This window comes from Cavia porcellus, unplaced genomic scaffold (genome assembly GCF_034190915.1).
Source record: "Cavia porcellus strain 051 isolate PalLab524CR breed Dunkin Hartley unplaced genomic scaffold, mCavPor4.1 scaffold_27, whole genome shotgun sequence".
In the NCBI taxonomy this organism is placed as follows: domain Eukaryota; kingdom Metazoa; phylum Chordata; class Mammalia; order Rodentia; family Caviidae; genus Cavia; species Cavia porcellus.
The window spans coordinates 19,923,726-19,950,805 of record NW_026947510.1 but is presented as its reverse complement, the minus strand read 5'-3'; the positions used below and the strand labels follow the sequence as shown (position 1 = coordinate 19,950,805).

The 27,080-nt window shown below is 48.8% G+C and overlaps 1 protein-coding gene and 1 long non-coding RNA gene across 5 annotated transcripts in view; one reads left to right on the top strand and one right to left on the bottom strand.

Moving 5' to 3' along the window:
• Vgll4 (vestigial like family member 4) overlaps positions 1 to 27,080 on the bottom strand; it is a 99,096-nt gene that overhangs the window by 35,944 nt on the left and 36,072 nt on the right. Inside the window, exon 1 of one of the 4 annotated variants that reach the window (XM_003462730.5) lies at positions 18,445 to 18,956. The exons of 2 other annotated variants lie outside the window; for them this stretch is intronic. In XM_003462730.5, the coding sequence (XP_003462778.1) occupies positions 18,445 to 18,523 (79 nt within the window). In that variant the 5' untranslated portion in view covers positions 18,524 to 18,956. Of the gene's footprint in view, positions 1 to 8,618; positions 8,879 to 18,444; positions 18,957 to 27,080 lie in introns of those variants that run through there. One more of the 4 variants, XM_005000325.3, reaches the window with a different exon arrangement.
• LOC134473512 (uncharacterized) lies at positions 16,123 to 19,413 on the top strand. The gene is made up of 2 exons (XR_010043781.1): positions 16,123 to 17,292; positions 17,371 to 19,413. It is a non-coding gene; the product is annotated as an uncharacterized LOC134473512 (long non-coding RNA).

The window sequence follows — 27,080 nt, the reverse complement described above, 5'->3', positions numbered from 1 at the left end:
TCCTTAGTCAGCAGCCAATTTACTTAATGACCAGTTGGCAGGCACAGGAACATCTAGATACCTAAGAATGATTTATCAAGGAAAACGGCATGGTTTCCTTATGGCATGGTGAGCTGCTTTCTTGTTGATGCTGAACTGGAACAGGGCCAGAAAGCCCAGGCAGGCACCAAGCTGCACTCCAGCCATGACCTGGCCCCTGCAGACTCTGACCCCAGCTCACTGCTGACTCTCAGACCCTCCTGCAAAAAGGAGTCCCAGGCAGAGAGAACATCATCTCTTTACTGAGTTCCAAGAAAACAGAGCATTACTAAAACCAAGAAGTGTAACACAGAATCTGGGAAATCTATCTGCTCCAACATCACAGTGCAACCCCAGGCCACAGCCACTCTCAGCATGTCACACACCCATAACTGAGTCCCTTGGAACTCAGCGACAGGATGGGATGGGACAGGGAAGCTGCAGCCACCTTTTCCTTTCTGCTGCTTCCCCTGCAGGCAAATACCGCAATGTGTCCCCGTCATGGGCCAGGACATGCTCAAGACAGGAAGTGGCCACACAAGCACTCCAGGCCGGGAAGGAAGCGGCCGATCAAAGGCCCAGCTGTCTTTAGGGGAAAGTGGCAGAGATGAAAGCTGCCACCACTTCAAAGGTGTGGCTGGGGGTGGTGGTGCTGACAGACAGGAGCCAGCATCTTCACCCCAGCCACACAGCCCGAAACATGTCACGATGCCCACTGTCCACTGTGTCCAGGAATGCCACTGTGACGCCTAAGGAAAACAAAGAGCGAGGTACCAGGGCTGCTGGCTGAGGAAGCTGGCTGTCTGAAACCACTGAGACACCCACGGCACCTCCTCCTGCTTGCGGCAACGTGTAGACTGAGACATAGCAGAAAATTGTGTCCCCTGCCATCCAACTCAGGACAGCACCACAGCACACAGGATAACATGGTATCCCTGATTCCCCACCACCACCATGCTTGGACCCACAAGGAGCTCAGCACACACACGTTGGCACCCAGGAAACCCCGCATCCAGGGAGGCTGGCACTGAGGGAACTCAGTGCCCATGTGAGTGCTGCATATAAGAGAGACCATACAGAATGAGAGGCCCTTAGCTCTGACCTCCCTGCCATGACCAGCATCTTGGCCAGAGTTTGGTCCCACTAGGCTCCCCTGGAGGTCAGAGTCTGCAGCAGCTGGCAAGCACAGCAGAGCTGGGGGATGGGGGACAGCAGGACTCCACTCAAAAGTAAGCACCATGCCATAAAGAATGATAAACTGGACGTTTTTATAGGTAAATGAATGCACCTTGTGAATATACTTATTAGTGAAATAAATACATCACGCATGTGCAAACATCGTATCGTTTCATTAGTATGACAAGCTGAAAGAAAAAAACATGTATTTTGTCCTGGAGAAAATGACATCAGCCAAAGCAAACTCAGACCATACCTGCCTTCACTTTAACCTACTGTGAGTCATTTTGAGTTGACTTTTGGATATCTTAAGAAATTTTTGATGTGCTGTAAGTTTTGGATTTTTTGCATGTGGAAATCCAGTTATTACAGTTATGTTTATTGAAGGTACAATCCTTTCTCCATTTAATTGCTTTTTCAGCTTTGCCAGAAATCAATTGTCTGTTATGTATCTATTTTGGGATTTCATATGGGTCCTGTGGTGGTTGGTCTATCCTGGTATCAGTGCCGTTTTGTCATGATTGGTGTAACTTTGTGATAAGTCATGGGATTGGAGAGGGTTGGAACTCTAATTTTGCTCCTTTATCAAAGCTGTTTAGACTATTCTGAATCTTTTGTATTTTTACAGAAATGTAAGAATCAAATGTTAATCTTTCTGAAAAATGATGTTGGCATTTTGATAAGGGATTATGTTTTCTGATCTTTATTATTTTCTTCTATTTGTTTTTGGTTTTATTTTGTCTTTTATTTTAATTTCTTAAGGAAAGATATAAGGATATTTCATAACTTTCTTTTTTAATAAATGTACCTGGTGTTAAAAAAAGAAAGAAATTAAGCAGCATGGATAACAGCTGGTGGCTGCCGGTGTTCTGGGAGCTGATCCACAGCAGGCAGGTACTATCATTCATTTTGATTTACAGAGGAGGAGACGGCGGCAGAAATAGCTGGGAAGGGGATTCACAGAGGGGCTGGCTCCAGGAACCACACCTTTAACCTCTATGCTCCCTGGAGGGTTTAACAGAGTAGATCAAAGATCACTCTGGCTGTGTGGAAGTTTGCCAGTGAACAAACTCCCACAGGCTGAACGAGCATCTTGTGCATAGCGGTAAACACCTTCATTGCTGTTCCGGAATCAGCAACACTGGACAGCTAAGGCCACCCCTGCCCCTATTCTCTTCTAACACACAGCCCTGTATGCAAATCCTGCTGTCCACAATCTAGGCTGTCTTTTCCAGACAGCCATGACAGATGAAAGAGGGTGGACTGTCAGGAACCAATGGCATTCTGAGCTAGACAGAGACACAGTCACAGGTACTGCTGCCTCTGCCCCACACTTGGGTTTCTTTCTGTAGAGACGACTGCAATTCACAAATGAATTCACACCAGGTACATGTCCACCCTCTTCGGGATGGTGAAGTGAAGGATGCTGCCCCTCCTAAAGCAGCTGGTGCATGGCCCCAGGGGCCCTTCTTAGAGTCCTCCTCCAGCTGCTACTCTGCCCGTGTTTCAATTTAAAGCACTGTGTACACAGAGAGCTTTGCAAAGAATCAGCATTTTCCATTCCAGATCACCGAATTTTAGAATGACGTAAACAATTTTCTCAATCCCAAATCACCAAACTAGACCCTTACTGGACTGCGGTACCCTGCCCAGGCCAGCCAGCTCTGTGGCCTCAAGTGTCTGGCACAACATGTTCCAGCGTGTTCTCAGGCCTCCCTCCTTCCAGCAGGACGCACATGCCCTGCGCAGGCACTCCTGCCACCTCACCTTGTTAGACAGCCGAGACCAGCTCAGGTCCAGGGAGTCTGTCTCAGGCTGCCAGGAACTCGAGGCTGGTATTCTGTGAGCACACCTGCTCCTGGCCATGGGCACTGGAGTGGAGTCTTCTTTTTGGCTACTATCTGTATGAACCATGCTATTATGAACACTGATGGACGGGTTTTTATGGGGACATCTTCGGTTCTCTCCGGCACGTACTACTTAGAATAGCCAGGTCAAATGGTGTCTCCATGCTGCGCATCCAAGGAACAGTCACACCAATTTCCAAAGCGCCACCTCATGACCGCATCGCCACCGTGGAGGTTCCAGGCCCTGCAGCTCACCACCACCTGCTGCTGCCTTTCTGGACAGGGGTCTCCAGTTTGCCTTTTCCTGGTGATTAAGGATGCGGATGTGGCTTCCAGCTGGCTATGTGTCTTCTCTGGAGAAACGGCTACGCAAACCCTTTATCTGCTGAATTTTAAGGGCTCTTTATATATTCTGCATGCAAGTCCCCTACGGGATGTATGACCTGCACAAAGATTATCCAGTCCCATGAGTTCTCTGTACTCAAAATCATTACTGGTCACCCAGGCCCTGGGACTCAGGAGCAAAAGGCTTTAACACACACATCCTCTTGGCTTGGACTATGATCTTGGCCACAGCTGTCCTTCCCAAAGCCCTTTCCATGCTGCTCCAGGCAGGTGCCTTTGCACGATGAGGAGGCTCCAGCAACTCCACCTGAGCACCACAGAGCACCTGTTGGCCAGTGCTTCAGTAATGAGCCACATCAATGTGCACTCTAGGCGTAGGGCCATCTCCAAAGCTCAGGCATCTTCCCGAAGCCTTCTGTGAATGTTCCCACAAACAGTGCAATGTAACACTGCTAACAGATGGCAGAACTTCACTATGTTGTGCCAACTTCATTTCTCTAAAGCCTCACTGACAGTGGCTGCTACAATGGTTCCCACACCAGCACACTCTTAAACTGCTGCAGCCTTGACACACAGCTGATGGGAATCAGACTAATGAAGAAATAGAGCAAAACTAAAACGGTTTAATCTGGGGCCTACTCTCAATTAACTTCTGGCAAATTAATGGATGAGTGGTTTGCAACCCCTGAGTTTCCCATTTCATGATGGCTTCTCCCAGTTCCTTATTCCCTATGTACCACTAATCAATCTCTCTCTCTCTCTCTCTCTCTCTCTCTCTCTCTCTCTCTCTCTCTCTCTCTCTCTCCTTCCCCCCTCTCTCAGGGCCTTTTGGGGCCATGATATCAGCAGCCCCCAGCACACTGGGCACAAGCCCCCAACGTCACAGATGGGCACGGCTGGGCAGCTCCCACCTGCAGGACTGAAAGTGGCAAAGTCCCATGCACACCCTCATTCAGGCAGCTGCAGCTTGAGACCATCCATTTGTATAAGCACACAGTCCTTCAGCAGTCACCAGCTCCAGCCAAGTCCTCACCCCCACCTGAGCCCACACACAAACATGAGACGTCACCCAGTGGACTATGTCTACGTGCTGTTCATGTGCTGCAACGGAAGTGCAATTTCAGCACTCAGGAGGCTGAGGCAGGAGGATGACCATGAGTTTGAGGGCAACCTGGGTTACACAGTGAGCAGGGCCAGCCTGGACCACATAGCGAGACCCTGTCTCAAGCAAGAAAGCTGTGCAATCCCCCATGTGCTGGCATAGCTCCCAACAGCTGGGGAGAACCAGGGTAGAAGCTGCCACCCCACCCGCCCACACATACACCTGTAAGCAACCAACCCAGGCTGAGATGATAATAACTGAAGCAGGGAAGCAACCTGACACTTGTGTTGTTTGGCTAACTTTGCAAACCTGGGGCCTGTAGTCTTTAACTATTAGAGGATAATAATATGCAATACAGTAAAAGCTGTAGATTTCCTACTGTCCTATCACTGTTTTGTTTCATTTTACTGTTGTTTTATTCCCTTTAAAAAAAGAAGTGCACAAAAATAGCAAAGGATCTTTTTTTTTTTTTCAGCAAGACATACATAAAAGGGAAATTCTCATCCTGTGCCTAGGCTTTCCTGGAACTTGCCAATGCTGAATGTGTCTACAACCATCCAGCTGTGACTATCTTTGTGGAACAAATACACTCCTGAAAATGGGAAGATGAGCTCAAGCTGAGGGTCTGTACACTCCCACGCTTCTGAGCAGAACGCTGGGAGATCTCGGGGGCCCTCACACCCCGTGGACGTTCTCACTGCCCCTTCACAGCGCGCTTGGCTGTAGCTCCTGGCCCACTGCAGCCATCATGAAATGGGAAATTCAGGAATGTGCAACATAAGCTGCACATTCCTGAGGCTGAGACCAGAGACCCCCAAATTCCACCAGTGTGGCTTTCCCAAGGGTTTTCTGCATACTTCACCCGCCCCCATTAGCAAGCTGAGCCTGTCACACTGGGCTGGGGTGAACCTTCCAAACTGCTAGAGGGCTGCTGCTTTGGTGATCAGTGCTCTCACCTCTGCTCACGCTGTGCCGGAAGAGCTGAGGTCCCTGAGTGAGATGTGGAAGGAGCTACAGGCTGCCTCAAGAGAGCACCTCTGCTTCCAGACAAAAGTGTGTGGCTCAGGAAAGTTCACCTCTGCAGAGATCAGAACTGAATTGGAGGACCTTCACCTACCTAACTGGTACCTTGGTTCCCCATATGGAAATGGCTTTTCCACAGGCTGACTTACAGACTGACTTACAAGGCCTAAATTGCCAAGCACATCCTACACGTCTTAGGCAAACAAAACAATTCAGTCCGCCGAAAGCTGTGACTCGGGCTCACAAGGCACATCTGCAACTACCAACTTGTCCATTCTTCAGTCTAGAGAACAGAGGCAAGAAAAACTGACCACATAAATGGGTCTCTACTTGCTCAAAGGGGACTTGTCCAAATTGCACCCAGCTCAGAGGGCGAGCACACACTTGGGACATGAGAGGCCCTGGGTTCCATCCCACGCTCCAAAAACAAAACAAAGTGAACATGAATCATCATCCAGCGAGGACCCCAGACCCTGGGCCACCTGGGACCCTCCCCACAGGTAACCTGGGGAGGAAACAACAGCCAGCAGCAGGACGAAGTCAAGTGTCCTCAGAGGGGCCACCTTGTAAGACACCTGACTCCATGGCACTGCACAAACACTGCATTTTACAGGATTTACAAACATTTACAAAATAAAAAATAACATAACAAGGATTATGGCTAGATAAGTGTACTCCAGACCTCAAGGGTTCCTAGGAGGTGGTGGAATCTTTTAGGAGGTAGGTGGAAATGAGGTCACTGGGGGCATGGCTGAAGTGTCTCCTAGGACCTGCCCCTTCCCAGTCGTGCTTCTCAGCCACCACAGTGAGCAGCCTCCCTGCCACATGCTCCCACACCTGCTGACCCACTAATACAGAGAAAAACGTGTATTTCCCTACCTGCTAGATGCCAGATACAGAGTTTCATGTTCCCCAAAATCAAAGAATGAACTGTAGGGAACAAGGTTAAGAGTACGAAAATTCACCGGGGAACAGGAATGTGGAATAGAAATAGCTGCTGAGAGACAGGAGGGGTCCCAAATGGGTTGTCAGTGAGCCCAGGAGAAAGTTTTATAGAGCAAAATGGCAAGGTGGGTACAACATGGGTTAATATATAACCAACCAGTAAGATTACAAGTACAGCCACCCAATTAGGGGCAAGGGTATGAAAATCTACAGTTTGTCTTGCCTTTAGTCTTAGTGGGTGGGAGAGGATGGCCTACCCCAGAGATAATGGTTTATTTGCATAGGAAATCTCAAAAGGTCAGTAACAGTAATCTTGAGCTTGTTTATTCCTTAAGACAGTATGTCTATCTGGCCACTGTGATTTTAATCTTTCTCAGATGTGCCTCTAGCCACAGTTTGGATGTGTTCTCATCTTTTGTACCAACTCCCTGCAGAGCCCAGCCCTGTCTGCCTGCCTGTATGTCTACCTAACTTAGTTGTCTATAATACCACCACTGACCCAAAAGCAAGTGGGCCAAGCAACCGCAGACTGGAACCTTAGAAACCATTAAGCCAGATCAAATCCTTCCCCTTATTAAATTGATCTTCTCAGGTACTTTGTGACAGTGATAGAAATATGATTTTAAAAATCTAGAAAAACAACAGATGTTCAATTCTAAAGGTTTCAGCCTCCAAACAGCCAACAGTGCCAGAAGCACCTCCCTCTGTACTACCTGCTTTTCAAAGGGCAGTGACCATGCACAATAACTAGGTATCACCAGAGGCACCATATAATCCCCTGCTGGGCATCCATCTCATAGGACTCTCCGAGTAGGTTTCCAGTACCTGGCATCTTGCCTTATCTGACTCTGTGTCATCTAAGAATAGAACCATACAGTGCTTACTTATGATATGTCGTGGCTTAGAAATGACATTGGGTTAAATCTCTGACATGATTTTGAGATTTTTCAAACCAAATATCCTATATATCCATCTGAAACTGGACAGAAATCACTGAACAGAAAATGTTGCTGAGATACTAACAAACACATTAACATCACTCCACAGGACTTAGGCCACAGGTGATTTTCTTACTTTCTGAGGGTGAAGCATAAATCAGCAAACTGATGGCAGTTTGTCACAGGTGAGGGAGAGTGACGAGGATGTGTAGTCTCTGAAACGGCTCAGCCCAAGGTGAGCGAGCACACACGCAACACAGCAAAGCGCCATGCGTGCCAGTCCAAGGTCCAAGGTCACCACTGCTCCCAGGCTGTGCAGCAAAGGGTGCCGCGGGCAATGTGCAGGGCAGCAGGAAGCCCCCTGCAGTGTGGGTGGCACGCACACCACCCCCAGTGACACAAGGAGCAGCAGCCAGAGCGCCACAGCCAGGCACCATGGACCTGGAAGCGTGCAGAGCTGACGACGCGCCGGTGAAGTTGGCGCTGTCCCCTTTCGGCAGGTCCCAGGGCTGCCACCTCACACTCGTGCGACTGCACGCAGACTGTCGAAGTGCCCAGGGAGGGGCACAGAACATGGTGGGCATGCAGCCACTTGGCAGTCACTTTCTGAACAGGGCATGTGTATGGGTGAAGTGAAACTGGATTCTCATTTCCACAACATCCATGCTACCGTGACTCCAATATCCCCAGTCAGAAACTGTCCCTAGCTACAGGATGCTCAGACCCACTGGCGGCCCTGCTGCAGGATGGCCCCAATTCCGGAGGGGAAAGGGACAGGACCACAGTGGGAAACAGCACATGGCATCCTGCTGGGCACTGCGTCAAGGGTTCAACTCCTGCTTTGGGGAAAATCACACTTGGGAGATGGATGGGCAGGAAGGTGGGAACGGCAGATCTCTTGGCAATGGAAAGAATGAATCAGGCTAAAAAGCCAATGGGCCTCGTGGCCACATTTGAGATCTTAGAGCTCAGGAGGCTGAGGCAGGAGAATCTCTGTGAGTACCAGACCACACTGGGCTGCACAGTGAGACCTTGTCTCAAAACAGAAAAAACCCTGAGGCAAAGAAAGTGTGACCCTTGATCTTTATTTCCACAGGCCGGTGGTTAGGTGAATCATTACCAAACAAAAGCCACACCACACTACAGGAAGTTGTTTCCACCTGGTCACAGCCGTGGATCCAGCGCCCACCAGTTTCCACGCTTGGAGCCACCGACATCACCCACCTGTAGAAGCAGTCCTCTTCTGACAACACCGCGTCACCACCTCTGCTCCCAAATGAGGAAGGAGTACACACAGCCCCATTCAGCAGCGTCTACACAGGAACTCTAGGAAATAAGGAGCCGTAGGTCCACAATGACCACAGCTTAACAAGGCCCGCCAGTCCCCAGCTAAAATCTAAGAGACTTGTGAGACTGCAAATCTTTGCCAAGGAGGAGACAGACAGAGCAGCCAAGGCACCCTGGAGGAAGCGGTGTGTGTGTTCACAGCTTGTTTCCAGGAAGGAGGAAAACTCAACCATGACTACAAATTTGGGGGGCAGGGAACAAGATCTTGTTTTGTAGCCCAGGCTGGCCTCAAACTTGCAGTGATCCTCCTGCCTCAGCCTCCCAAACATTGGGATTACAGGTGTGCACCACCATACTCAGCCCTAAAAGACTACATTTATGCTATGTAAATTTTATCATGGTAAGAAATGTTTGGCACAAAGCTCAAATGTCCCCCAATCACAGAACAGATTAGAGACTCTGATCCAGTCATGTGATGAACCCTAAACACCACCAGAGGAACCACTAGCCCATGTGGCAACATGGATGGATTTCAAAACTGTTACACTGAGAGCAAGTGTTAGATGCAAGTGATCAAGTTCCAGGCCAGGCAAATCCACTGTACAACTCCAGGAGTCCAAACAGAAGTCCTGTAGGGAACACATGTGTTGCCTGGCAACAGAGAGCCTAGAAGCTCCGGGGCATCCTATATATATGCTGATCTGGGTCCTCAGCCCAGAACAAATGGTATGAACTGTTAAAAGCAAATTAAAAAAAAAACAAAACAAAAACTGGAAGTCACAGTTTCACTAACCCAAGGCCAACCACCCACGCGCAAAACTGAAGTCATCCTACTTCTCCAAATGCTAAAAACACAGACCAGCTCTGAGTGTTTACATGATTTTGTGGGATGAGACCCTTCAACTCGGAACAGTCACTGTAACTGGTTGCTGCCTTTATAAAGAATATCAAAGCTAGTGTGGCAAGCCACAACTGAGTCCCAGCATTTGGAGGCTAAGGCATAAGGATTGCTGGAAGTTGGAGGCCAGTTTGGGATACAGAATGCGATCCTGTCTCAAAAAACAACAAAACAAAACAACAATGAAAGTGGGGTCACAGGAAGAAGGGGAAGGAAAAAGAAAACAAAGTAAAAGGGAACAGACAGAAACTCCAGCCCAAACCTGCGTCTTACTTGGCCTCACCATTGTCTTCAGGGTGCTGTCTCCTGAGGTCTTTCCCTGACCAGATGAAAAACAGATCTGAACAGATTTCATCACCACCAGAACCTAAATGGGTTCTGGGGAGAACCCCTGGAGGCAGGGGATGGAGCACAACGTCCAGCCTAGAGCTAACAGATAGGCCCGTGAGCCCCAGGGAAATGCATCTGGAGGAAATCACTATCCATTCACACCTACATTCTCAAGTTTGAACATAACATTAGGGACTTTTCAAGTTTGGGCGTAACTATTCTTTTCTGTCTTGCTGTGACCCCCAGCCAGGCCCTTGCTGTCTCATCCCCAGCACACCCAGGGGCAGCTCTCTGAACAGAGGGTCCCAGGCTGGGGAACTGGGCGGGGTGGGCAGTACCACCCCAGCCACCTACCAGCTCGCTAGCCTCCGGGATTTGCTCCCCCATTTACACCCTAAAACTGAGACTGCCACTGCCCATCTTGCGGGCTACTCCAGCTTCCGTGTTTCTTTTCTTTAATAGAAAGGCATTGGTAGATCCATTTAATAAACTGCTTCAGAAAAGTCATAATAATGATAAATGTTTCTTAAATATGTTCAAATTCATTGCTAAACTTTTTTTTTTTTTGTCTTTTTCATTTTTATCAGTACCAGGGATCGAACTCACGACTGCCCGCTTATAAGGCAGGTGCTTATGCCGCTGAGCTAAATCCCCAGCCCATTTTATAAACTGACAAAACTTGCTTGAGGTTCTTTGTTTTGTTTTCATTTGGTTTTTAGAGATAGGGTCTCACTATATAATCCAGGTAGCCTTGACCATTTGGTGATCCTCCTGCCTCAACCTCCTGATACTGGGATGACAGATGCAAGCCACCATGCCTGGCTTTTCCGGCTTCTGAGAATGAAGATTTGACAGACAAAAACCCCACCTTCCCAGAAATGACAGGAAGGCAGACAGGTGAGTAACTGAGAGCAAGGACGCTGCAGAAATCTGCACAGCATGGCGTGGAAATGCAAGCACCTGATCTGCTGAGAAGACACTTCCTGACTAAAGCCCTTTGATTATGCAAGAGGCTGAAGGAGAAGGATCGATCCCAAGGGAAAGGTGAGCCTGGCAAACTTAGCAAAACCCTGCCTCATGGGCGAGCACTACCCTAAGACAGACAAAAAGGAACCTGGTACCTGAGAGACAACTAACAGGAGCCCAGAGAAAGGGCCAAGCAGAAAGCAGTCTAATGAAGGGTGAGCTGGGGATGGTGGGAGATGAGGCTGCAGGGAGAAGGGTGCAATGTATGTGGCAATGCATCCTAGAGGGACAGGATCAGAGGCAGCGGCCCAGTTAGTTTAGTAATAGAAAATTAAGAGACCTAAGTAGCGGCTATATGACCCTTTACTCCTGGATGATGCTTGCCCAAGCAGCATTATTTTCTACCCCAAATTAGTATCACAGGCAGTGATTTCTCTGAGTGCTAGAAACACATACCAAGAATATTCAAAATTTTTCCAAGCATAGTAGTGTACCTGAGAGGCTAAGGCAGGAGGATCACTGCAAGTTCAAGGACGTCCTAAACTTTGTAGTGAAACCCTGACTCAAATCAAACAAAACAAAACAAAAAACTCAGCAACTAAGCCCACACCCTCACCCCAGAACTTGGGTCACTTGTATGCCTGTTATGGTTTAGATCTGGATGTCCCCCAAGAGCCTTATCTGTTCCTAGGCAGGGTTTTGGGAAGTGACTGGATCATGGGGGTGAGACACAGTGCATGAGTCCACTGCTGAGGTTACAGCTAAATGCAAGGTTGCGCAGTGAAGTCTTGTGAGGAGGTGGCCACTGGCGCGGTCTGGAGGGGTTCACTTCCCTCCTCCTCCCTTGATCCTCTGCACTCCTGGTCCCCACACTTTGAGCAGATCTCCTCCACCAGGTCTCTCCGCCACACCACCCTGCTTTGGAGCCACCTGACTATGGGCTGAAACCTCTACAAATCGTGGGCCTAAATACACCTTGTCTTCCCTTAAGTTGTGGATGTCAGTTTTGTTATGTCCCAGTGACAAGAAACTATGATACAAGCTGAGCCATCATCCACCATAAAAATGAGCACCTGATGACTTCCCTGGCACCAGGCTCTGCCTACCCTCTCAAGAGATCATTCGCCTCCTCAATGGGTGACCACCCCTCCAGGCTGAGCCCCAGCAGCAAGTGCACACCCCTGCCATTCTAAACCTTCTCCATCGGTTCTCAAGCAGACACAACAGTCTTCAGTTCTCACGGACCTCTTACATCCCTCTACCCCCAGCCCCTACGCTGACCGTGCTACCGGGTTTGCACAGTAGCACCTGTTGGAGCAGGCACCTGGTTAGGATGAGAGCCAGGCAGGAGTAGAAAGAATATGGAAAAACTCAGTATCACATGACAGAAAGAGCAGCAGAGGTAGACTAAGACACATCTACTTAACTTTCCCGTGGGGATCACCTTTCCAGAGCAGTCAGCAAGTCACAGGAGCAGAAACTGCTTAATATTTGTGTATTAAAATAGAACCCTACCGATAAAAACGAAAAAGACAAAAAAGAAAATAGGAAGAAAAAAAAAAAACACTAAATCCATTTATGTTGTTTGTTAATCAAAAACAAAACTGGATCTTTGCTATATAGTTCCCGCTGGTCTTGAACACAGTCTAGGATGGCTTCGAACTTGCAGAGACCTTCTGCCCAGTGCTAGGATTACAGGCACACACCACCGCACCCAGGTCTCAAAAAAAAAAAATTTTTTTTTAAAAATCAGATAACATCAGATTAAGGAGAACTGGGGCAAAAAGGAAGCAGACATGAGGTGACTTTAGTTCAGTAACTGGGCTAGGAAGAAGACAGGGAAACAGCTAGAGCGAAGAGGAGGTCTTGGAAGGGGCTCCTTTCGGTTTTAAACTGGGAGGAGCTTGAGCATGCGCACATCATGGGGGGAGGGGCGCACGTACGGTGAGTCCCTGGTCCTCTCCAGAGTCTGCCAGATAGACAAGTCAGGCGAGCGAGCCCAGCAGAGCCTGCATGTGGGGACGCAAGGCCACCTGGTGGTCAGCAGCTGGGTCTTCTCCACACTGGACAAACAATGCTGCTCGCACTTCTCATGCACTGCTTCAAACACTCCGTGCCAGGCCCACGCACCGCCCTTCAGCTCTCCAGAAACCGCTGTAAATGCTCCCACTTTTCAAGACAGCAGAACAGGGCTGAGTGTTCTCACACAGGATGGGGTGGAGAAGCAAAACTGTCTTTCCTCCCCATTACGCTCTGCGCCACAGACTTCAAGGCTGGTTGGTGGTTCCTTCGGATCCCTTAACAGGCGCAAGATCACTCTCCTCGGTGATGTTAAGCATTAGCAACCAGGCTTAGCTTTTTAGCAAGAAAATAAAACAAGAGTTCTCTATGGCGGTCAGTCAATAGTTCATCAGCTGTGCAAAAGAGAAACCACCACCAAAAAGGTCGTGCATAAGAATGCAAGGAAGTAAGTGGAGGAAAAAACCGCTGACATTAACATGAAATCATAAACCAATCCCATGTCGCTTGAGGAGCACTGCCGTCTCATGGAAGAAGTGTTTATTTTCAAAGGGAGAAAGTGTCCAGGAATTGGCACTTATCGCTCCCTGGGCCGCTGTCAGGGAGGAAAGCCAGGCCACTCCAGCTGGGTGATGGGTGAGCGCCCCCCTGAGGCGGGCAGAGCGCATGCGCAGCACACTGCCCTCCTGGAGTTCACTCTACTGCAATCCACCCGCCAAGGAGAATTAACAGGCAACTAACTGTTCTCGTGCAAAACAGATACAAAAATCAAACTCAAGAGCAGCACCTAGGGAGAAGTCTTGTCGTTCACAATTTCAGATGGCGCACAATGCAGGCTATTGTTCTGGTGACCTGCAGCTCCTTAACAGCTGTCCCTACAAAGGACAGCACTGTGGGCACACAAGAGCAACTTAAGCTTTTTCTCTGTCCAAAAGTCCCTGCTTTAACATCCAAAGAAACTGGCACTACAAAGATGCCAGCTTGTAACAAGGCTCACTGCTCATGAAGTTGGCACTGAAGTCACTGTGCAGACCCCAGTCGAGGTGGGTGTCCGTGCAAGCTCCAGCCTTGCAGGCCTGGAAGGATGCAGGGAGAGGACCCAGTCTCGGGCACCAGGGAAACAGTCCAGACCAGCACCAGTCACACACAGCAGAGCAGCAGGTGGAGAAGGGACCAGGGTGTCCCCACACAGAAGGTAGGAAACTTCTCTCCCATGGAGTCACAACACAGGTCTGGTCTCAAACTCACAGGGATCCTCCTGCGTCAGCTTCCCAACAACTGGGATGCACCACAACATCTAGCCTGACCTAGCCCTATTGACAAGGTGGCTCATTTCTTAGCTGTAAACTCCCTTTGCTTTAGGCATGCCACACTTCATAACAAACACCACCAAGAGGGAGTGGGAGAGGCCCTCGCACATTCCACAGCTATGGACAGGCATTCCACACATGTTTAAGAGCAAGGGTGCTGGGTAGCAGAAGGGGCGGGACTGCGTTTCCTCTGCTCACTAAGTATATTTCAGTTTGTATCTTTACAAAGGGTGAATTGTTAAGAGTATAGAAAAGTAGAGTTCCAAAAATAGATTTTCTATCTTCTCCAGGGTAAATAAACATTTTTTTCAACTAGTGGTGACTCACATTGTCAGAATTAAAACATATTCTGTATACAATAGCCTAAAATGAAAACAATTCTCAGAATTCGGGCAGGGGGGAGGAGTGTTGCAGACTGATGACAAGATACCAAAGCACACAAGAAGCCCTCAGAACTCAGCAGAGGCTATACCAGTACCCACGATTAAGGCTGCTTTCCGTGGAGGACAGAAAAGGCAGAGGGGGCTATTTTGTACTGCACACACACTGCTGAGCAAGACTAAAAAATAATTACAATGAGCTAAATATGTGACCCATAAATACCATTAACTACAAATCATCATTAATAAGCATTAAATACACAGAGAGGAAGCAGAGAGAGCCAGCAACATTCCCTGCAAAACTTTTTATACATCTGTGTGCATGCAAATAAATGCTCAATCTGGATTGAATTTCTTCACCACACAATCCACATTTCTGCAGCATCCTCAAGGCCAGCAGGAACTGAAGGGCAGCCAGGGCCCAAGGCCTCCTCACAGCCCAAGGGGGCTCCTCCACAGCTTTGTGGCTGCAACACACCCAGCACCCCACAAGAGAGGGTGACAGAGCCCAAGAGACAGGAAACAGGAAGGAAGGGAGAGAAATCTGCTTCTGCGGGAAGCAGGAGAGATCCAAGGCTGGGAGAAGCCGCCCTTCCAGGAGGGGTGCAGGGCCCGGTGGGCGCTGGGCTCCACCTCCCAACACCCCCTGTCAGCAGGAGCCCGCAGAAGAAGAGGTGTGGCTTCACCTGGGCCTTTCCTCCATTCAGCTCCTCCCACAACCAGTTCTCAGACTGGAACAAAAGCAGGGCCTGGCTCTGAGTTTCTTCTGGGGGCTGCATCCCCACCGGCAGGCAGGCAGCAGTGACTGACTGGCTTCAGCTAGATGGTTGCAATATACACTTGGTTTTTCCTTTCTCCCGACATAAACCACACCACTATGTTAGAGGGAGAGGGTTCTTCTACTAAGTCACACACTTGGGATGACTTGGAACCCATAATTAGTGTCAGTAATAGTAGCTTACAGCCATAGCCCTGGGCACCTCAGGCTCAGCCCCAGGTCATTACAGCTACACTGCCAGCTTGAGAAAAGTCCAGTCTGACCTGCTCCCTGGCCTGGGGCACCCTTGCTAAGAACTGTCATTTACACAGTCCTCCTTGGGAACCCAAGTCCCCCACAGCAAGCACCAACAGGTATGTCTGTCGGCAGCTCTTCCAGAATCACACCACCTGGCTCACACCACCTTGAAACTCAGTCCAGCAGCCAAATGGTTTCAGGGCCCAGAGATCACCCACAGTGTCATTATTGTCTCGGTAAGGGGCTGTGTAGGTCCCAGTAGCCACAGGCTAAGGATCTGTGAAGGACACAGACATACTCATGTTTGGTGAGGTGGTGCGGGTACAGAATTTCAGAACAGTCCAATCTACGCACTCACACCTCCATTTAACTCCACAACGGACTTGCTAAAGAAACCTAAACAAAATAGCAGCTCTGGACCTCAATTCCTCCCTGAAAACAAGGCAAAGCTATCAGATGATGTCTGAGGCCCTGAAAAGTCCCATGGCAATCAGGTAATTAGAGAAGACAGGGCAGTCTATAATTAAGTGCTAAATTATACAGGGGCAGCCACAGCTGTCATTGGAGAGAGGGGGGTTTATCTTCTGGTGGTTTTGGAGCTGAGCTCCGACCTCTGACCTCCGACCTCCACCTTCACCTCCCTGCAGAGCAACTTCCAGAGCTTGGCCAGGGCCTCGGGGATCCAGAGAGCAGCAAGACACAAGGTCCTGCCTTGAAGGGGCTCCTGAAAGGTCTGAGTACAAAACCAACCAGGGCTGGGGTTGGCCTATGACCTTTTCAGGGCAATGAGAGAAAAGTGGGCTTCCCATGGACATTACAGAAACATTTGGTGGGGTGAGGAAGGGTGAGTGACCATGAGGTCCCCCAACAAAAGCAAGGGCCACAAATCCACTGATCATCAGTGAAGCAAGCAGGGCCTGGCAGTCAGCCGACACCCAGCCTTCCCAGCTTGGGCCTGGCCTCTCTCACGATAACTGTTCTGCCTGGACCCTGCTCAGGGTGGCAGTCCACCCCTTGTTCATTCTAGCTCTGCCTGCATTTTATGGGGTACCAAGCAGGAAGTCCTCACCTCAATTAATTAAATTTGAGCTCAAACCGCAGTGTGGGTGCTCAACGTGCTCAGGCTGTGGGTTCCAACCCAGAAGTAAATAAATAAAACTGAAAGGGCTCTCAAGATTCAGGGAGACCCGGGCCGCTGCAGGTAACCAGCCAACAATATCCACTGCATGGAAGTTGCTAGAAAGACTGAACAAAGCCAGCGAGGTCATATAGTCCATTGCAGGGAAAACTATGTCTGCAGCAGTTAAGGCATATGGCTTTACAACTAGTCTGAAACATAAAAAGAACCATCTGCACTTTAATTTTTCAAGCTAAATGGTCACACAATTCACTTCTTCCAGATCTGCAAGTTACGGTACAAAGTCGTCTGTGCCCTGAATGAATCTCGTTGCCTACCAACGGTGCATTCCATTTCCCAAATGCTTTCCCTGCAATGCTAAGGGGCTGAGACCTTCAAAACCAATCTCAGCGCTTGGATTTTGAGAGCCGCCGCAACTGGTGCAACTCTCTTAACAAAAACAAAAAACCGGTCGGATCGCTGCCCATCTCCAAAGACCCCTTTGCAATCAGACCAGATGTGTGCGCTGTTTACACTGCGCAAACCACCAGGAGGCGAGCAACTCAGCTCTACACAGTAAGCATTTCGCATGCTTTTTCTGCGTACCCTGTGTATTTATTTTGGTGTTAAAATAATGTTAACTTTCATAATAAGGAAAAGAGAAGCAGATGTGGAAACCCACGGATAGCCTATTATCCCATTTATCGGCTTAATTCTCAAAATCCAAGCTGCTTCCTTCCAAATACCCGGAGAGAGGGGCGCTACAAACGACTCCACTGTAAATCCACCCTGCGCCGCTGGCCCTTCCTCCTGAGCCCAACCGGGACCGAAAACTGCATCTGGAGTGCATTTCCCAGCCAGCCTCCCCCTTAGCTCAGGCTGATCGCTCGCCGTATTCCGCCTGGCTTCTGAAACATCCCATTATGTGTCCACCAAGACAATACAACAAACTGCCTTGGAAGTTTGTATTTCCCCGTTTACTGGGGGAAAGTTCTAGAAGGAACAGGGGCGGTCAACGCCGCGAGAAGCAAGTCGGGCCGAGGCTGCGGGCGCTCGCAGAGAGGCAGCAGATTCCAAGAAAGCCACTCACCGGCGTTCTCCCGACCGAACTAGTAATAAGTAACAATAAATACGCTTTCAGAAAACTTTAAGATCTTTATCTGCGGAGGTGATTATTTTGGGAGACTTTTTTCCTCGAAAGGGAAAACGAAACAAGTTTTCCAGGTCTGAGTGGCAAACAGAGCTGTTCATTTCATAAGAAAAACACCAGCGAATCAGCTTCCCCTCCCAAGTTCGGGTCTGTTTTCTTTTTCTTTCTTTTCTCCTCCAGCCCGCCTTAGAGAAAACCCGGCAAGCGCCCCGCTGGATCAGGACGGGGAGGAGGGTCCGCCGTCCCTGCGGGCCGCCACAGAGCGCGCCCCGCGGCCGGGCCGGGCCTCCCTGCGCCGGGCCGGGCCGGGCCGGGCCGGGCCGGGCGGGCCATTGCCGAGGCCGCCGAGCGCACGTAGTGTCCGGCGGAGGGAGGCCGGCGCACCCCGGGCGAGGGGGGCGCAGAAGGCCGCTGGCCGCAGCTCCCCGCCCACGGCGCGGCGGTGTCAGCGCAGAGGGGACGCGGCGGTCAGGACTCGGGGCGCCACACAAAGGCCCCGAGGCCTGCACCCGACTCGGCGGCCCATTGTTCCGGCCGTCGCCCCGGCCCGGCCCCCGGCGCGGCCGCGCGCACCGTACCTTCGTAGCACAGGATGCCGATGTTGTTCATCTTGTCCAGGTACTGGAAGTTCAACAGGTCCATCCTCATAAACAGCATTTATCGGCGCGCGAGGAAACCAGCTCTTCGCTCTCGCCGGGGAGAACGCTGCAAACGCGGTGGTCGCGGGCGGCTCCTGCTCCCTCGCCCGCCGAGGCCCGGCCCCGGATCGCAACAAAGTACGGCGAAGTTGAAAGAGAAAGAAAGGGGAGCGCGCACAAAACCCGCCTCAGACCCCTCCCGGGACGGGCGTCCGGCGCGCACGCAGGGTCCTGGCCGCAGCGTCCGGGAAGCGGCCGGGGGCCTCAGCGAGTCCGTCCCCGACGCAGAGGAAGGAGAACACGGGCGCACTTCCCAGGACAAAGCCGCGCTCACAGCCCGCTGCGAGCCGACTGCGCGGACACGCGGGGCGCGCGGCGGGGGCGCCCAGCCCGGGAGCCGAGCATGCTCACTGTGCCGCGGGCTCCTGCTCGGCCACCGGAGCCCACGTCGGGGGAGGGGCGCGCAGGAAGCGGAGCCCTGCAAACGGGAGGAGAGCGCCAGCCAGCGAGTTTCTTTTTCAGGAGCAGAGCATGAAGTTTAAAAAAGAAAAAAAAAAAAAAAAAAAACATGGTGGAAGCGAACGTCCCAGCAACTTTTGTGTGGCTTCACCCGTTGTTTGGAAACCAGACGTGTTCTAGATGGGCTTTTTCTCCGGTTTCTTTTTTCTTTTTAAGATGGGTTCGTCGTGCATCCCTGGTTTAAGGTCTTAGTGTTAATGTCACGCAACTTCTTTCAAAACCCATGACCCACGCGGAGGGGTGGGCCTAGTCAGGGATGATGTCAACTTTTCACAGCAGGGGAAACTGAGGCCCAGAGGGCAAAACACTGAAAAGAGCTGACAGTTCTACTAGTTTTAAAATATGGTGTCCCATAAGAGTACCTTAAGATTAAAATTTTTAAAAGAGGGAGAGTGTGCTAGTCTGCAGGCTAGGCCTGAGTTGTTAATCCTCAAAATGGGTGAAGGAAGGAAAGGCTGCAGGACATGCTATGGTCTAAAATCTAGCAACTGCTGCATTTGGAATGATGGAGTGATGGGGGCAGGTTGTTCTAACCTCTGTGAGTTCAGAGGACCCCGATTCTGTGACCAGCAGCAGCTCTAGAGTGAGCGAGTGGACAGCAAGCAGGACCAGGACTACAGGCCCCCCCCCCCCCCCCGTTTCGGCTCCGCGTTGTCTAATACTACGTGAGCCATGCTGGGAGACCCACGCCCACATCTGTCACTAAGATGCTGTAGGGTGGCTGTGTATGCAGGCTAGGATGAGCCCTGCCACAGCTCAGCACACAGGAGATCACTCTACTGCAGGTTGGTGTTTCAGGAAGCTTGACTCGGGTCCAAATGACTGTCAGAGCACTGTTATGAGCTAAGTTCTTTCACAGAGGTTCTCGGTTACTGTCACAGAACTATACCTCAGAAGCACATATTACTGGTGGGAGAGAGCTGGCTGTATCTCAGCATTAACAGGGAGCTTTTAAAACTCTGGGTGTTGGAAGGGCACAGGGATGCACATCTGTAATCCCAGGACTTGGAAGGCAGAGGCAGGAGACCCCCATGAAGTTGGGGCCAGCCTGGGCTATGTCATAAGTTCAAGGTTAGTCTGGACTACCTAGCAAGACCCTGACTCAAGAAACAAAACAAAACAAAATGTGAGTGCGGAGGCCATGTCCCAAGCTGAAGAGGGGATGACGGGGTCTGAAGGCTCTAACAGTCTCTTGTGATTCATATGTGCAGCTGTGCTAGGCATCCTGCTTTCTTCACAGAAGGAAACACCTGCTGAATATGCTTTGCGTTAGACATCCAGGGAGTGTCAAATGGTGCTTTAAGCACATGATTCAAACAACACAGTTGTAAGATAGGAGTAAATTATTTGGTGACTTCCTTTCACGACTCAACATAACGCAGCGTGGCTATCAGTGAACCAGTGACAGCCATTCATATAGGTGACATCGCCCAGGACACAGATTTGAGTCTCCATGAGCAACTTCTTGCTGACCCAGATGCTACAGAGTACCAGCCCAGCAAGGACCACCGAGGGATGTGAGGACTCGCTGCCCCTGTCCCTAACACGAAGTATGGAAACTGACAGTGGACCCAGAAATGACGGCTGAAGCGGGAGGATTTATAGTTCAAGGTCAGCCGGAGTTAGACAGCTCACACAAGCAGAAACAGAAACGAAATGCATGATTAAACTCGGGCTTCAGCCCCAAGGTTATTTCATTATGCACACATGATATCTCAGAAACAAAACAAACAAACAAAAAGGATTCTCAAGTAGAGATGCTTATCATGCTTTTTATTTTTCCCTGGTGCAACTCCTCCCCTTTATTTTTTCTCTTCTGAGATACCCGTCTGAATCTGTTGTCTTAGCTGGCCTGAAACTCCAGGGCTCAAGTGATCCTCCTGCTTCAGCCTCCCACACAGCTGGGACTACAGGCCCATGTCAGCACATTTTTATCTTATTTTATTCACATTTTGTGTACATGTGGTGCTCAGGATGGAGCCAGGGACACACTCAGACTAGGCAAGTGTCTCCTGCTGAGCTGCACCCCAACTTCACAGCGCCAACCAGAAAACCTACAAGTTCAAAACCAAAAGAACAGGTTAAAACTGATGTGGCAATGACAACATTATGCAGCTGTTTTGACACCTCCAAACCATAAAGGCATGAAGGAATGTTGAACTATGTGCAACGTAAAAAAACTGAACTACATTCATGACTGGAAACAACAGAATAGGATATAAAAGGAATGCTCTGTAGACCAACCTAGCTTCTGTTCTCAGGAAAGTACATGCATTTACAGAAATCTGTGCACCTTAACCAGCCAGGAAGTCTAGCACAAAAGTAACAGGCTCACTTCTGGAGGTGGGCGTTCCCTAAATCACCTGCCCCTCTCACTGACCAACAGGGAATATTCCTTACATAATGAAGGGTCTCTTGTTTTCCTAAAAGGAACATAAGAAAATATTTCCTGCTAAGACAGAAGCAGTGGGTCATACAGATCTTCTTTTAGAATAACATTAAATCTCTTTTTGTCTTCCTTTTGAGTCAGGGCCTTGCCATGGTGCCCAGGCTGATCTCAGCTCAAGGTTCAAGCGATCCTCCTGACTCAGCCTCTCCTGTAGCTGGAGCTGCAAGTGTACATTACTTCATCTAGCTAGATACCTCCTTTTGACTTAGGCTTAACAACTAAAAATAATTAAAATATGAATTTTTACTTAGACCTTTAGAAGATTCAAAAACATTCGAGATTAAAGCATTTGTCCTAAAGAGCAAGCCAACAGGGAAAACCCTAAACTTTCAGAGCTATAGACATATGTGCATGGTTTACTATTTTTTTGAGACATGCAGTTCCACATGGCCTTCAACTCATTATGTAGGCTGGCCTGCAACTTGGGGCAATCTTCCTGCCTCAGTCTCCCAAGCGCTACAATTACAAGCATATATCACCACATCCGGTTCTGCATGTTTTCCATCTTTACCATTTACAAATGATGCTACAACAGTAGCAGCAGCTTCCAAACCTCATTATAATGACCGCATGCTGACCGCAGGACTGCAGCATCTGCATGCAGGAGGGCTGACACCCAGCACAGAACACATCGCCAGACAGGAGAGCTGGGAGATAAAAGCCAAAGGCTGGAAGCTCTCTCCAGACATTCACTCCCCACAAGATGCTCCTGCCAAGGCTGGCAGTGAGGGAAAGGCCCCAGGCTGGGTCTCACAGGAATCTCCTCCATCATGGGATCTGGAGCTGTGTCTCTTCCACCTCCATCAAAGCAACTGCTCCCTCGTCCTGGACTGAAGAGTGCCACAGTTTTCTTCCAGGTTGGGGGTTTGCTGAGACAAGGTCTCACTATGTATTCCAGGCTTGTCTTTTTGCTTTTATTTATTTATTTACTTATATTTATTTGAGACTGGGCTATAGAGCCCGGGCTGGCCTTGTACTCATGGCAACTCTCCTGCCTCTGCCTCCCCAGTGCTGTGATTATAAACGTATGTCAGCACATCCAGCTAAAGGTATTTATTTTAATGTCCTTGACATATCTTTAATAAAAAGCTCTGTAACCCCATAAGTGAATAATAAAATAGGCCTTAATGAAGGAAGAAAAAAAGATTCACTAGTGCTTGCTGTAAAGTACCAAAAAGGTGTATGGGCAAACTCCCTGTGTCCTGGGAATATGGGCCATCTCTGTTTAGTGCTCATTCCTCTAGATGCCTGAGTGGTCCTGGTGTCACCAAGACCTTCCACAATGATCTCACCTACGGAGACAGGCTGTGAAAAGGCAAATACAGGAAAGGGATTGGGGCTGTTAGGTTTTGCACACCAGGCAATGCTCACCACTGAGCCCACCTGACCTTCAGAAAGGGTCTATCTGATGGGCTGGGTGGAGAGGGCCAGGTGCATGGCCCCAGAGCGCAGGTTTCTAGCACTGCCAGGGGAATCTGGCCCAGAAAGACTCTACTCCACTGCTCCGGTGGCAACGGGATCCTGTGCGTAAGACAGGGTGCAGGGCTGCACCTGACCTGAAACCCACCCTCCTCAGTCTCACAGCCTACGCCTGCACCCTTGTGACTGACTTGGTGACTGAAAACAACACCTCAACGCTAATCCCATGCACAGGTGCCTGTGAGGATGAAGGCTAGGAAGAAGTACACACAGTTTCTTGTTCATTAAGGAAGCTTTGTCACGAGAGCACCCCTCTTCACACATCTCAGCCAAGGAAGCCTGAGGTTGGATGCCTGGGGTTTAAATCAAAAACCTGCACTGAGAGACAAAAAAGAAGACTCAAAATACCAAACTTCCTTTTCTTTTATTTAGTTTGTTGTTGAGACTCGGTCTTGCTACGTATTCAAGGCTGGTCTTGAACTCACGATGTACCCCAGGTTAGCCTCAAACTCCTGGTGATCCTTTGGCCTCAGCCTCCCAAGTAATAAGGATGACAGTCATAGGCCACCACATCCACTTTTTGTACTGGGGATCAAACTCACGATCTCAAGCTTGCCACAAAGGCAATCATACTGCTGAGCTAAATCTCTGGCCCCCACATTAAAACTTTTTAAATATTGCTTAGGGCTGGGATGTAGCACAGTGGTAGAGAGCTTACATAGTGTCTCTGAAGTCCTGTGTTTAAACTCTGGCACCACAAAAACAAACAAATCAATGCTGTTATGAACAAATGAGCCTTAGGAGACCTAAATGAGCCCCCGTCTCTGGCAACCATTAGCTAAAATTAATCTGTGGACACCACTATGCCTGAGTTCACACTGTGCTTAACCATCAAACAACACAGATTACACCATACAGAAAGGATGCCTCTGCGCACAGTAGGTTTTCAACAACGTACAAAACAGATTAGAGGAACCAAAACAAAATGCATTTCAAATTCCTCAGGAGCCGGATGTAAACCTGGAGCCTGCGCAGTTCTGTGCTACTGGCTTTCACCAGGCCGTGGGGGCCTCCCTCTGGCGCAGGATGTAGCTATTTCAGCAACCGGGGGCGCTGGAAGAAAAATGATCCGAAACATGTAGTGTTTCATCCAACTTTTTCACAAAAGCAACTGCTGCTGAGCTCTGTCTTAGGTTGTGTCATTCATAAAATGGTCTTGTTTGTTAACCGACACACTGGAGAGGCTCATGATCTCCTACTGTTACAATGGAAGTTAGCATAAATGTGTTGCTTCCTTGGACTTAAAATGGTTCTTTCGGGGCTAGGGATTTAGCTCAGCGGCATAAGCGCCTGCCTTGCAAGCAGGCAGTCGTGAGTTCGATCCCCGGTACTGATAAAAAAAAAAAAAAAAAAAAAAAAAAAAAAGACCAAAAAAAGTTCTAAGTTCTAATAAAGTTTTAAGTTCTTCCACGACTTAAAACTTCCAATACAACATCCCCCTCTAGGGGCGAATTTCAAACTGCACAGGCAGTTTTGGAAAAGCAAAAACTGCAGTTTGGACCTTTATCACCTGATATGCATGGTATTCATTTGGTTTTGCTTTCGGTTTTTTTGTTTTGTTTTGTTTTGTCTTTTTGAGACATAATCTCACTATGCAGTTCAGGCTGGCCTTGGGCTCACTTTGTACCCCAGACTACAACTTGCAACAATCCACCTACCTCAGCCTCCTGTGTGCTGAGCTTACAGCATTTGTTTAATTTTTAAAAGTCACAGAAAATATAATTTAACATAGCTCAACCTTTACTCAACTTTGCCGAAACAAAATTAATTTGACTGATATTAAATGACTAGGAAATCTGCTCTAAGATACATTTAAAGTCTAGGAAACCTGGATCCCATCTATGATGCCCCCCCCCACAAAGAAGAAATTAATATATAAGTATACTTGGGAAGCAGGGGGATCTCTTCCACACAGCCCAAGATACATAGTGCAAGGCCAGCCTGAACTACGCAGCAAGACTCTGTCTTGAAATCAGAATTAATTAATTTTAAAGATACACATACATTCTGTATAAAGTACAGAGTAAAAATTGTATTTTAAACAAATCAGTCCTGCAGGAAGAATCTTAACCACATTATCATTTCCAGGAAAAGTCATTGCTTGCAAAACACTGTAACCTGTTAATTTTAAAACCACTGCTTTATATGCTTGAGTAGTGTTTCCTTGTGCCTAAAAAATTCTTACTTACTGATTTTCACTCCTACAAGCATTCAGGGTCACTGAATCCCACTCAAAGAATCTTTCCTGGTAAAATGACTTACATGCATGCACATTACCTGGGAGGCCGGATGCAGCAGGCCTCCAGCTCTGCGCTCTGCCCTTTCGGGGACAGAAGCTGCAGGAGCCAGACACTCCTCCATGAGCGAGTAGATCCTCCACTCCTCAAAAAGACACAGTCAACAGATGAGGGCCATGAGCCCTGCTCAAAATCTTCCCTCTCACTTCGAACACACCACTCCCACGGCCTCCCCTCTGGGCCAGCAGCGCCGGAGTCCTCCTTCCTGTGTGCCTCTAGCTGCGCTGTCCTGGCTGCCTCGGCGCCCAGAAGCCGCTCCCCACACACGGCCAGCATGACTTTGGACAACAGCCGGTGAATGCAGTGCAGGAGAGCAGCACATTTTTAGAAGCCTGGCTTCCTGTGGCACACTTGAGGTAGCAGCACTCTCCAGACTGTCGGCCAGGCCTGGGGACGCCTGCGGACGGCAGCTAGGGATGGGGGGTTAGCCGGCACCGATTGCCTGAAAGTTTCCCAAAGTGGGGTACAGACTCAAAGAGGCACCCCTGGTGGTTTAAGTTTGTGCTTCACCGTCCACTTACCACAGCTGTGACAACAGCTGATGGACAGGGTCATCACACAGGGCAAGGCCCAGACCTGGAGCAGGGACACTGGCGCCACTCGGTTTCTCCCGAGTTAGGGCCCCGGGGCAGCCTCGGTGGGCAACACGGCAATGACGTTCTGCAGGAAACCCGGTCCGCGAAGCCCTCACTAGGCTTTCTGTTTTACTGGTAAGTTAGGTATACACAGGGATCAGGTTAATCACAGGAGCTTGTACCTGTACATGATGTATCTTGTTTCTTTTTTTCCCTTTCTGTATCCTCCCCCTTCAACGCCTCTCCCCGTTTGCTTATAAAAGCTTTGTTTCCATTTTTTCCCTTACATTCTCATTTTTCTGTCCCTTCCTTCCTTTTCCCCCTCCACCTTCCCTAATTCCCATTCTCATGTGAAAATTTTCTTCCCATTTCCCAACATCTATTACACATTTTAGTCCTTCTTTACCCTTTTGGTTTCTCAAACTAGAGAAACCAGGTGATGCTAACACATGTGTGTCTGATTTATTTTACTTAAGGGGCATCCATTTAGCTAAAAATGCCTCAGGCCTATTCTTTAGGGCAGCGTAGTGCTCCACTGTATTAAAAAACCCACATCCTCTTTATCTACTTATCAGTTAAAGGGCATCGGAGTTGTTTCCAAGATTTAGCTATTACCAACTGTGCTGCTGTAAACATGGTGTGCATGTGTCACTGTGGTATGATGCTTTTAATTCTTTTGGGAAGATACCAAGGAGAGGAATAGCTGGATCAAACAGAACCTCTAGTGTTAAGTTTTTTGAGGAATCTCAATGCTGATTTCCACAGTGGTTGCACAAGTCTACACTCCCACCAACAGTGAAAAATTTGTTATTGGTTGATTTCTAATCATAGCCATTCTTACGGGAGTGAGATGGAATCCCAGTTGTCTTAATTTGTATCTCTTCAGTGATCAGTGATGTTGAACATTTTATCTTACATTTATTTGCCATTTCTACTTCTTCATCTGACATGTGTCTGTTCATTTCAGATGCCCATTTCTGGATTAGGTCTTTAAATTGGGGGATTCCTAGTTTCTAAACATTCTTTGTAAAATCTAGATATTAGTTCAGTGTCTGAAGAACAGGTGGCAAAAATTTTTTCCCACACTTTGGGTTGTCTCTTCACTCTGTGCAAAAGCTTTTAACGATAATGAGATTCCAGTTGTTGATATTTTCTGTGTAACTGGATTTTGTTCATAAAGTATTTGCCTACACCTGCATCTTCAAAAGTTCTACCTATTCTATCTTCCAGCTGATTAGGTGTTCCTATTTCAATAGT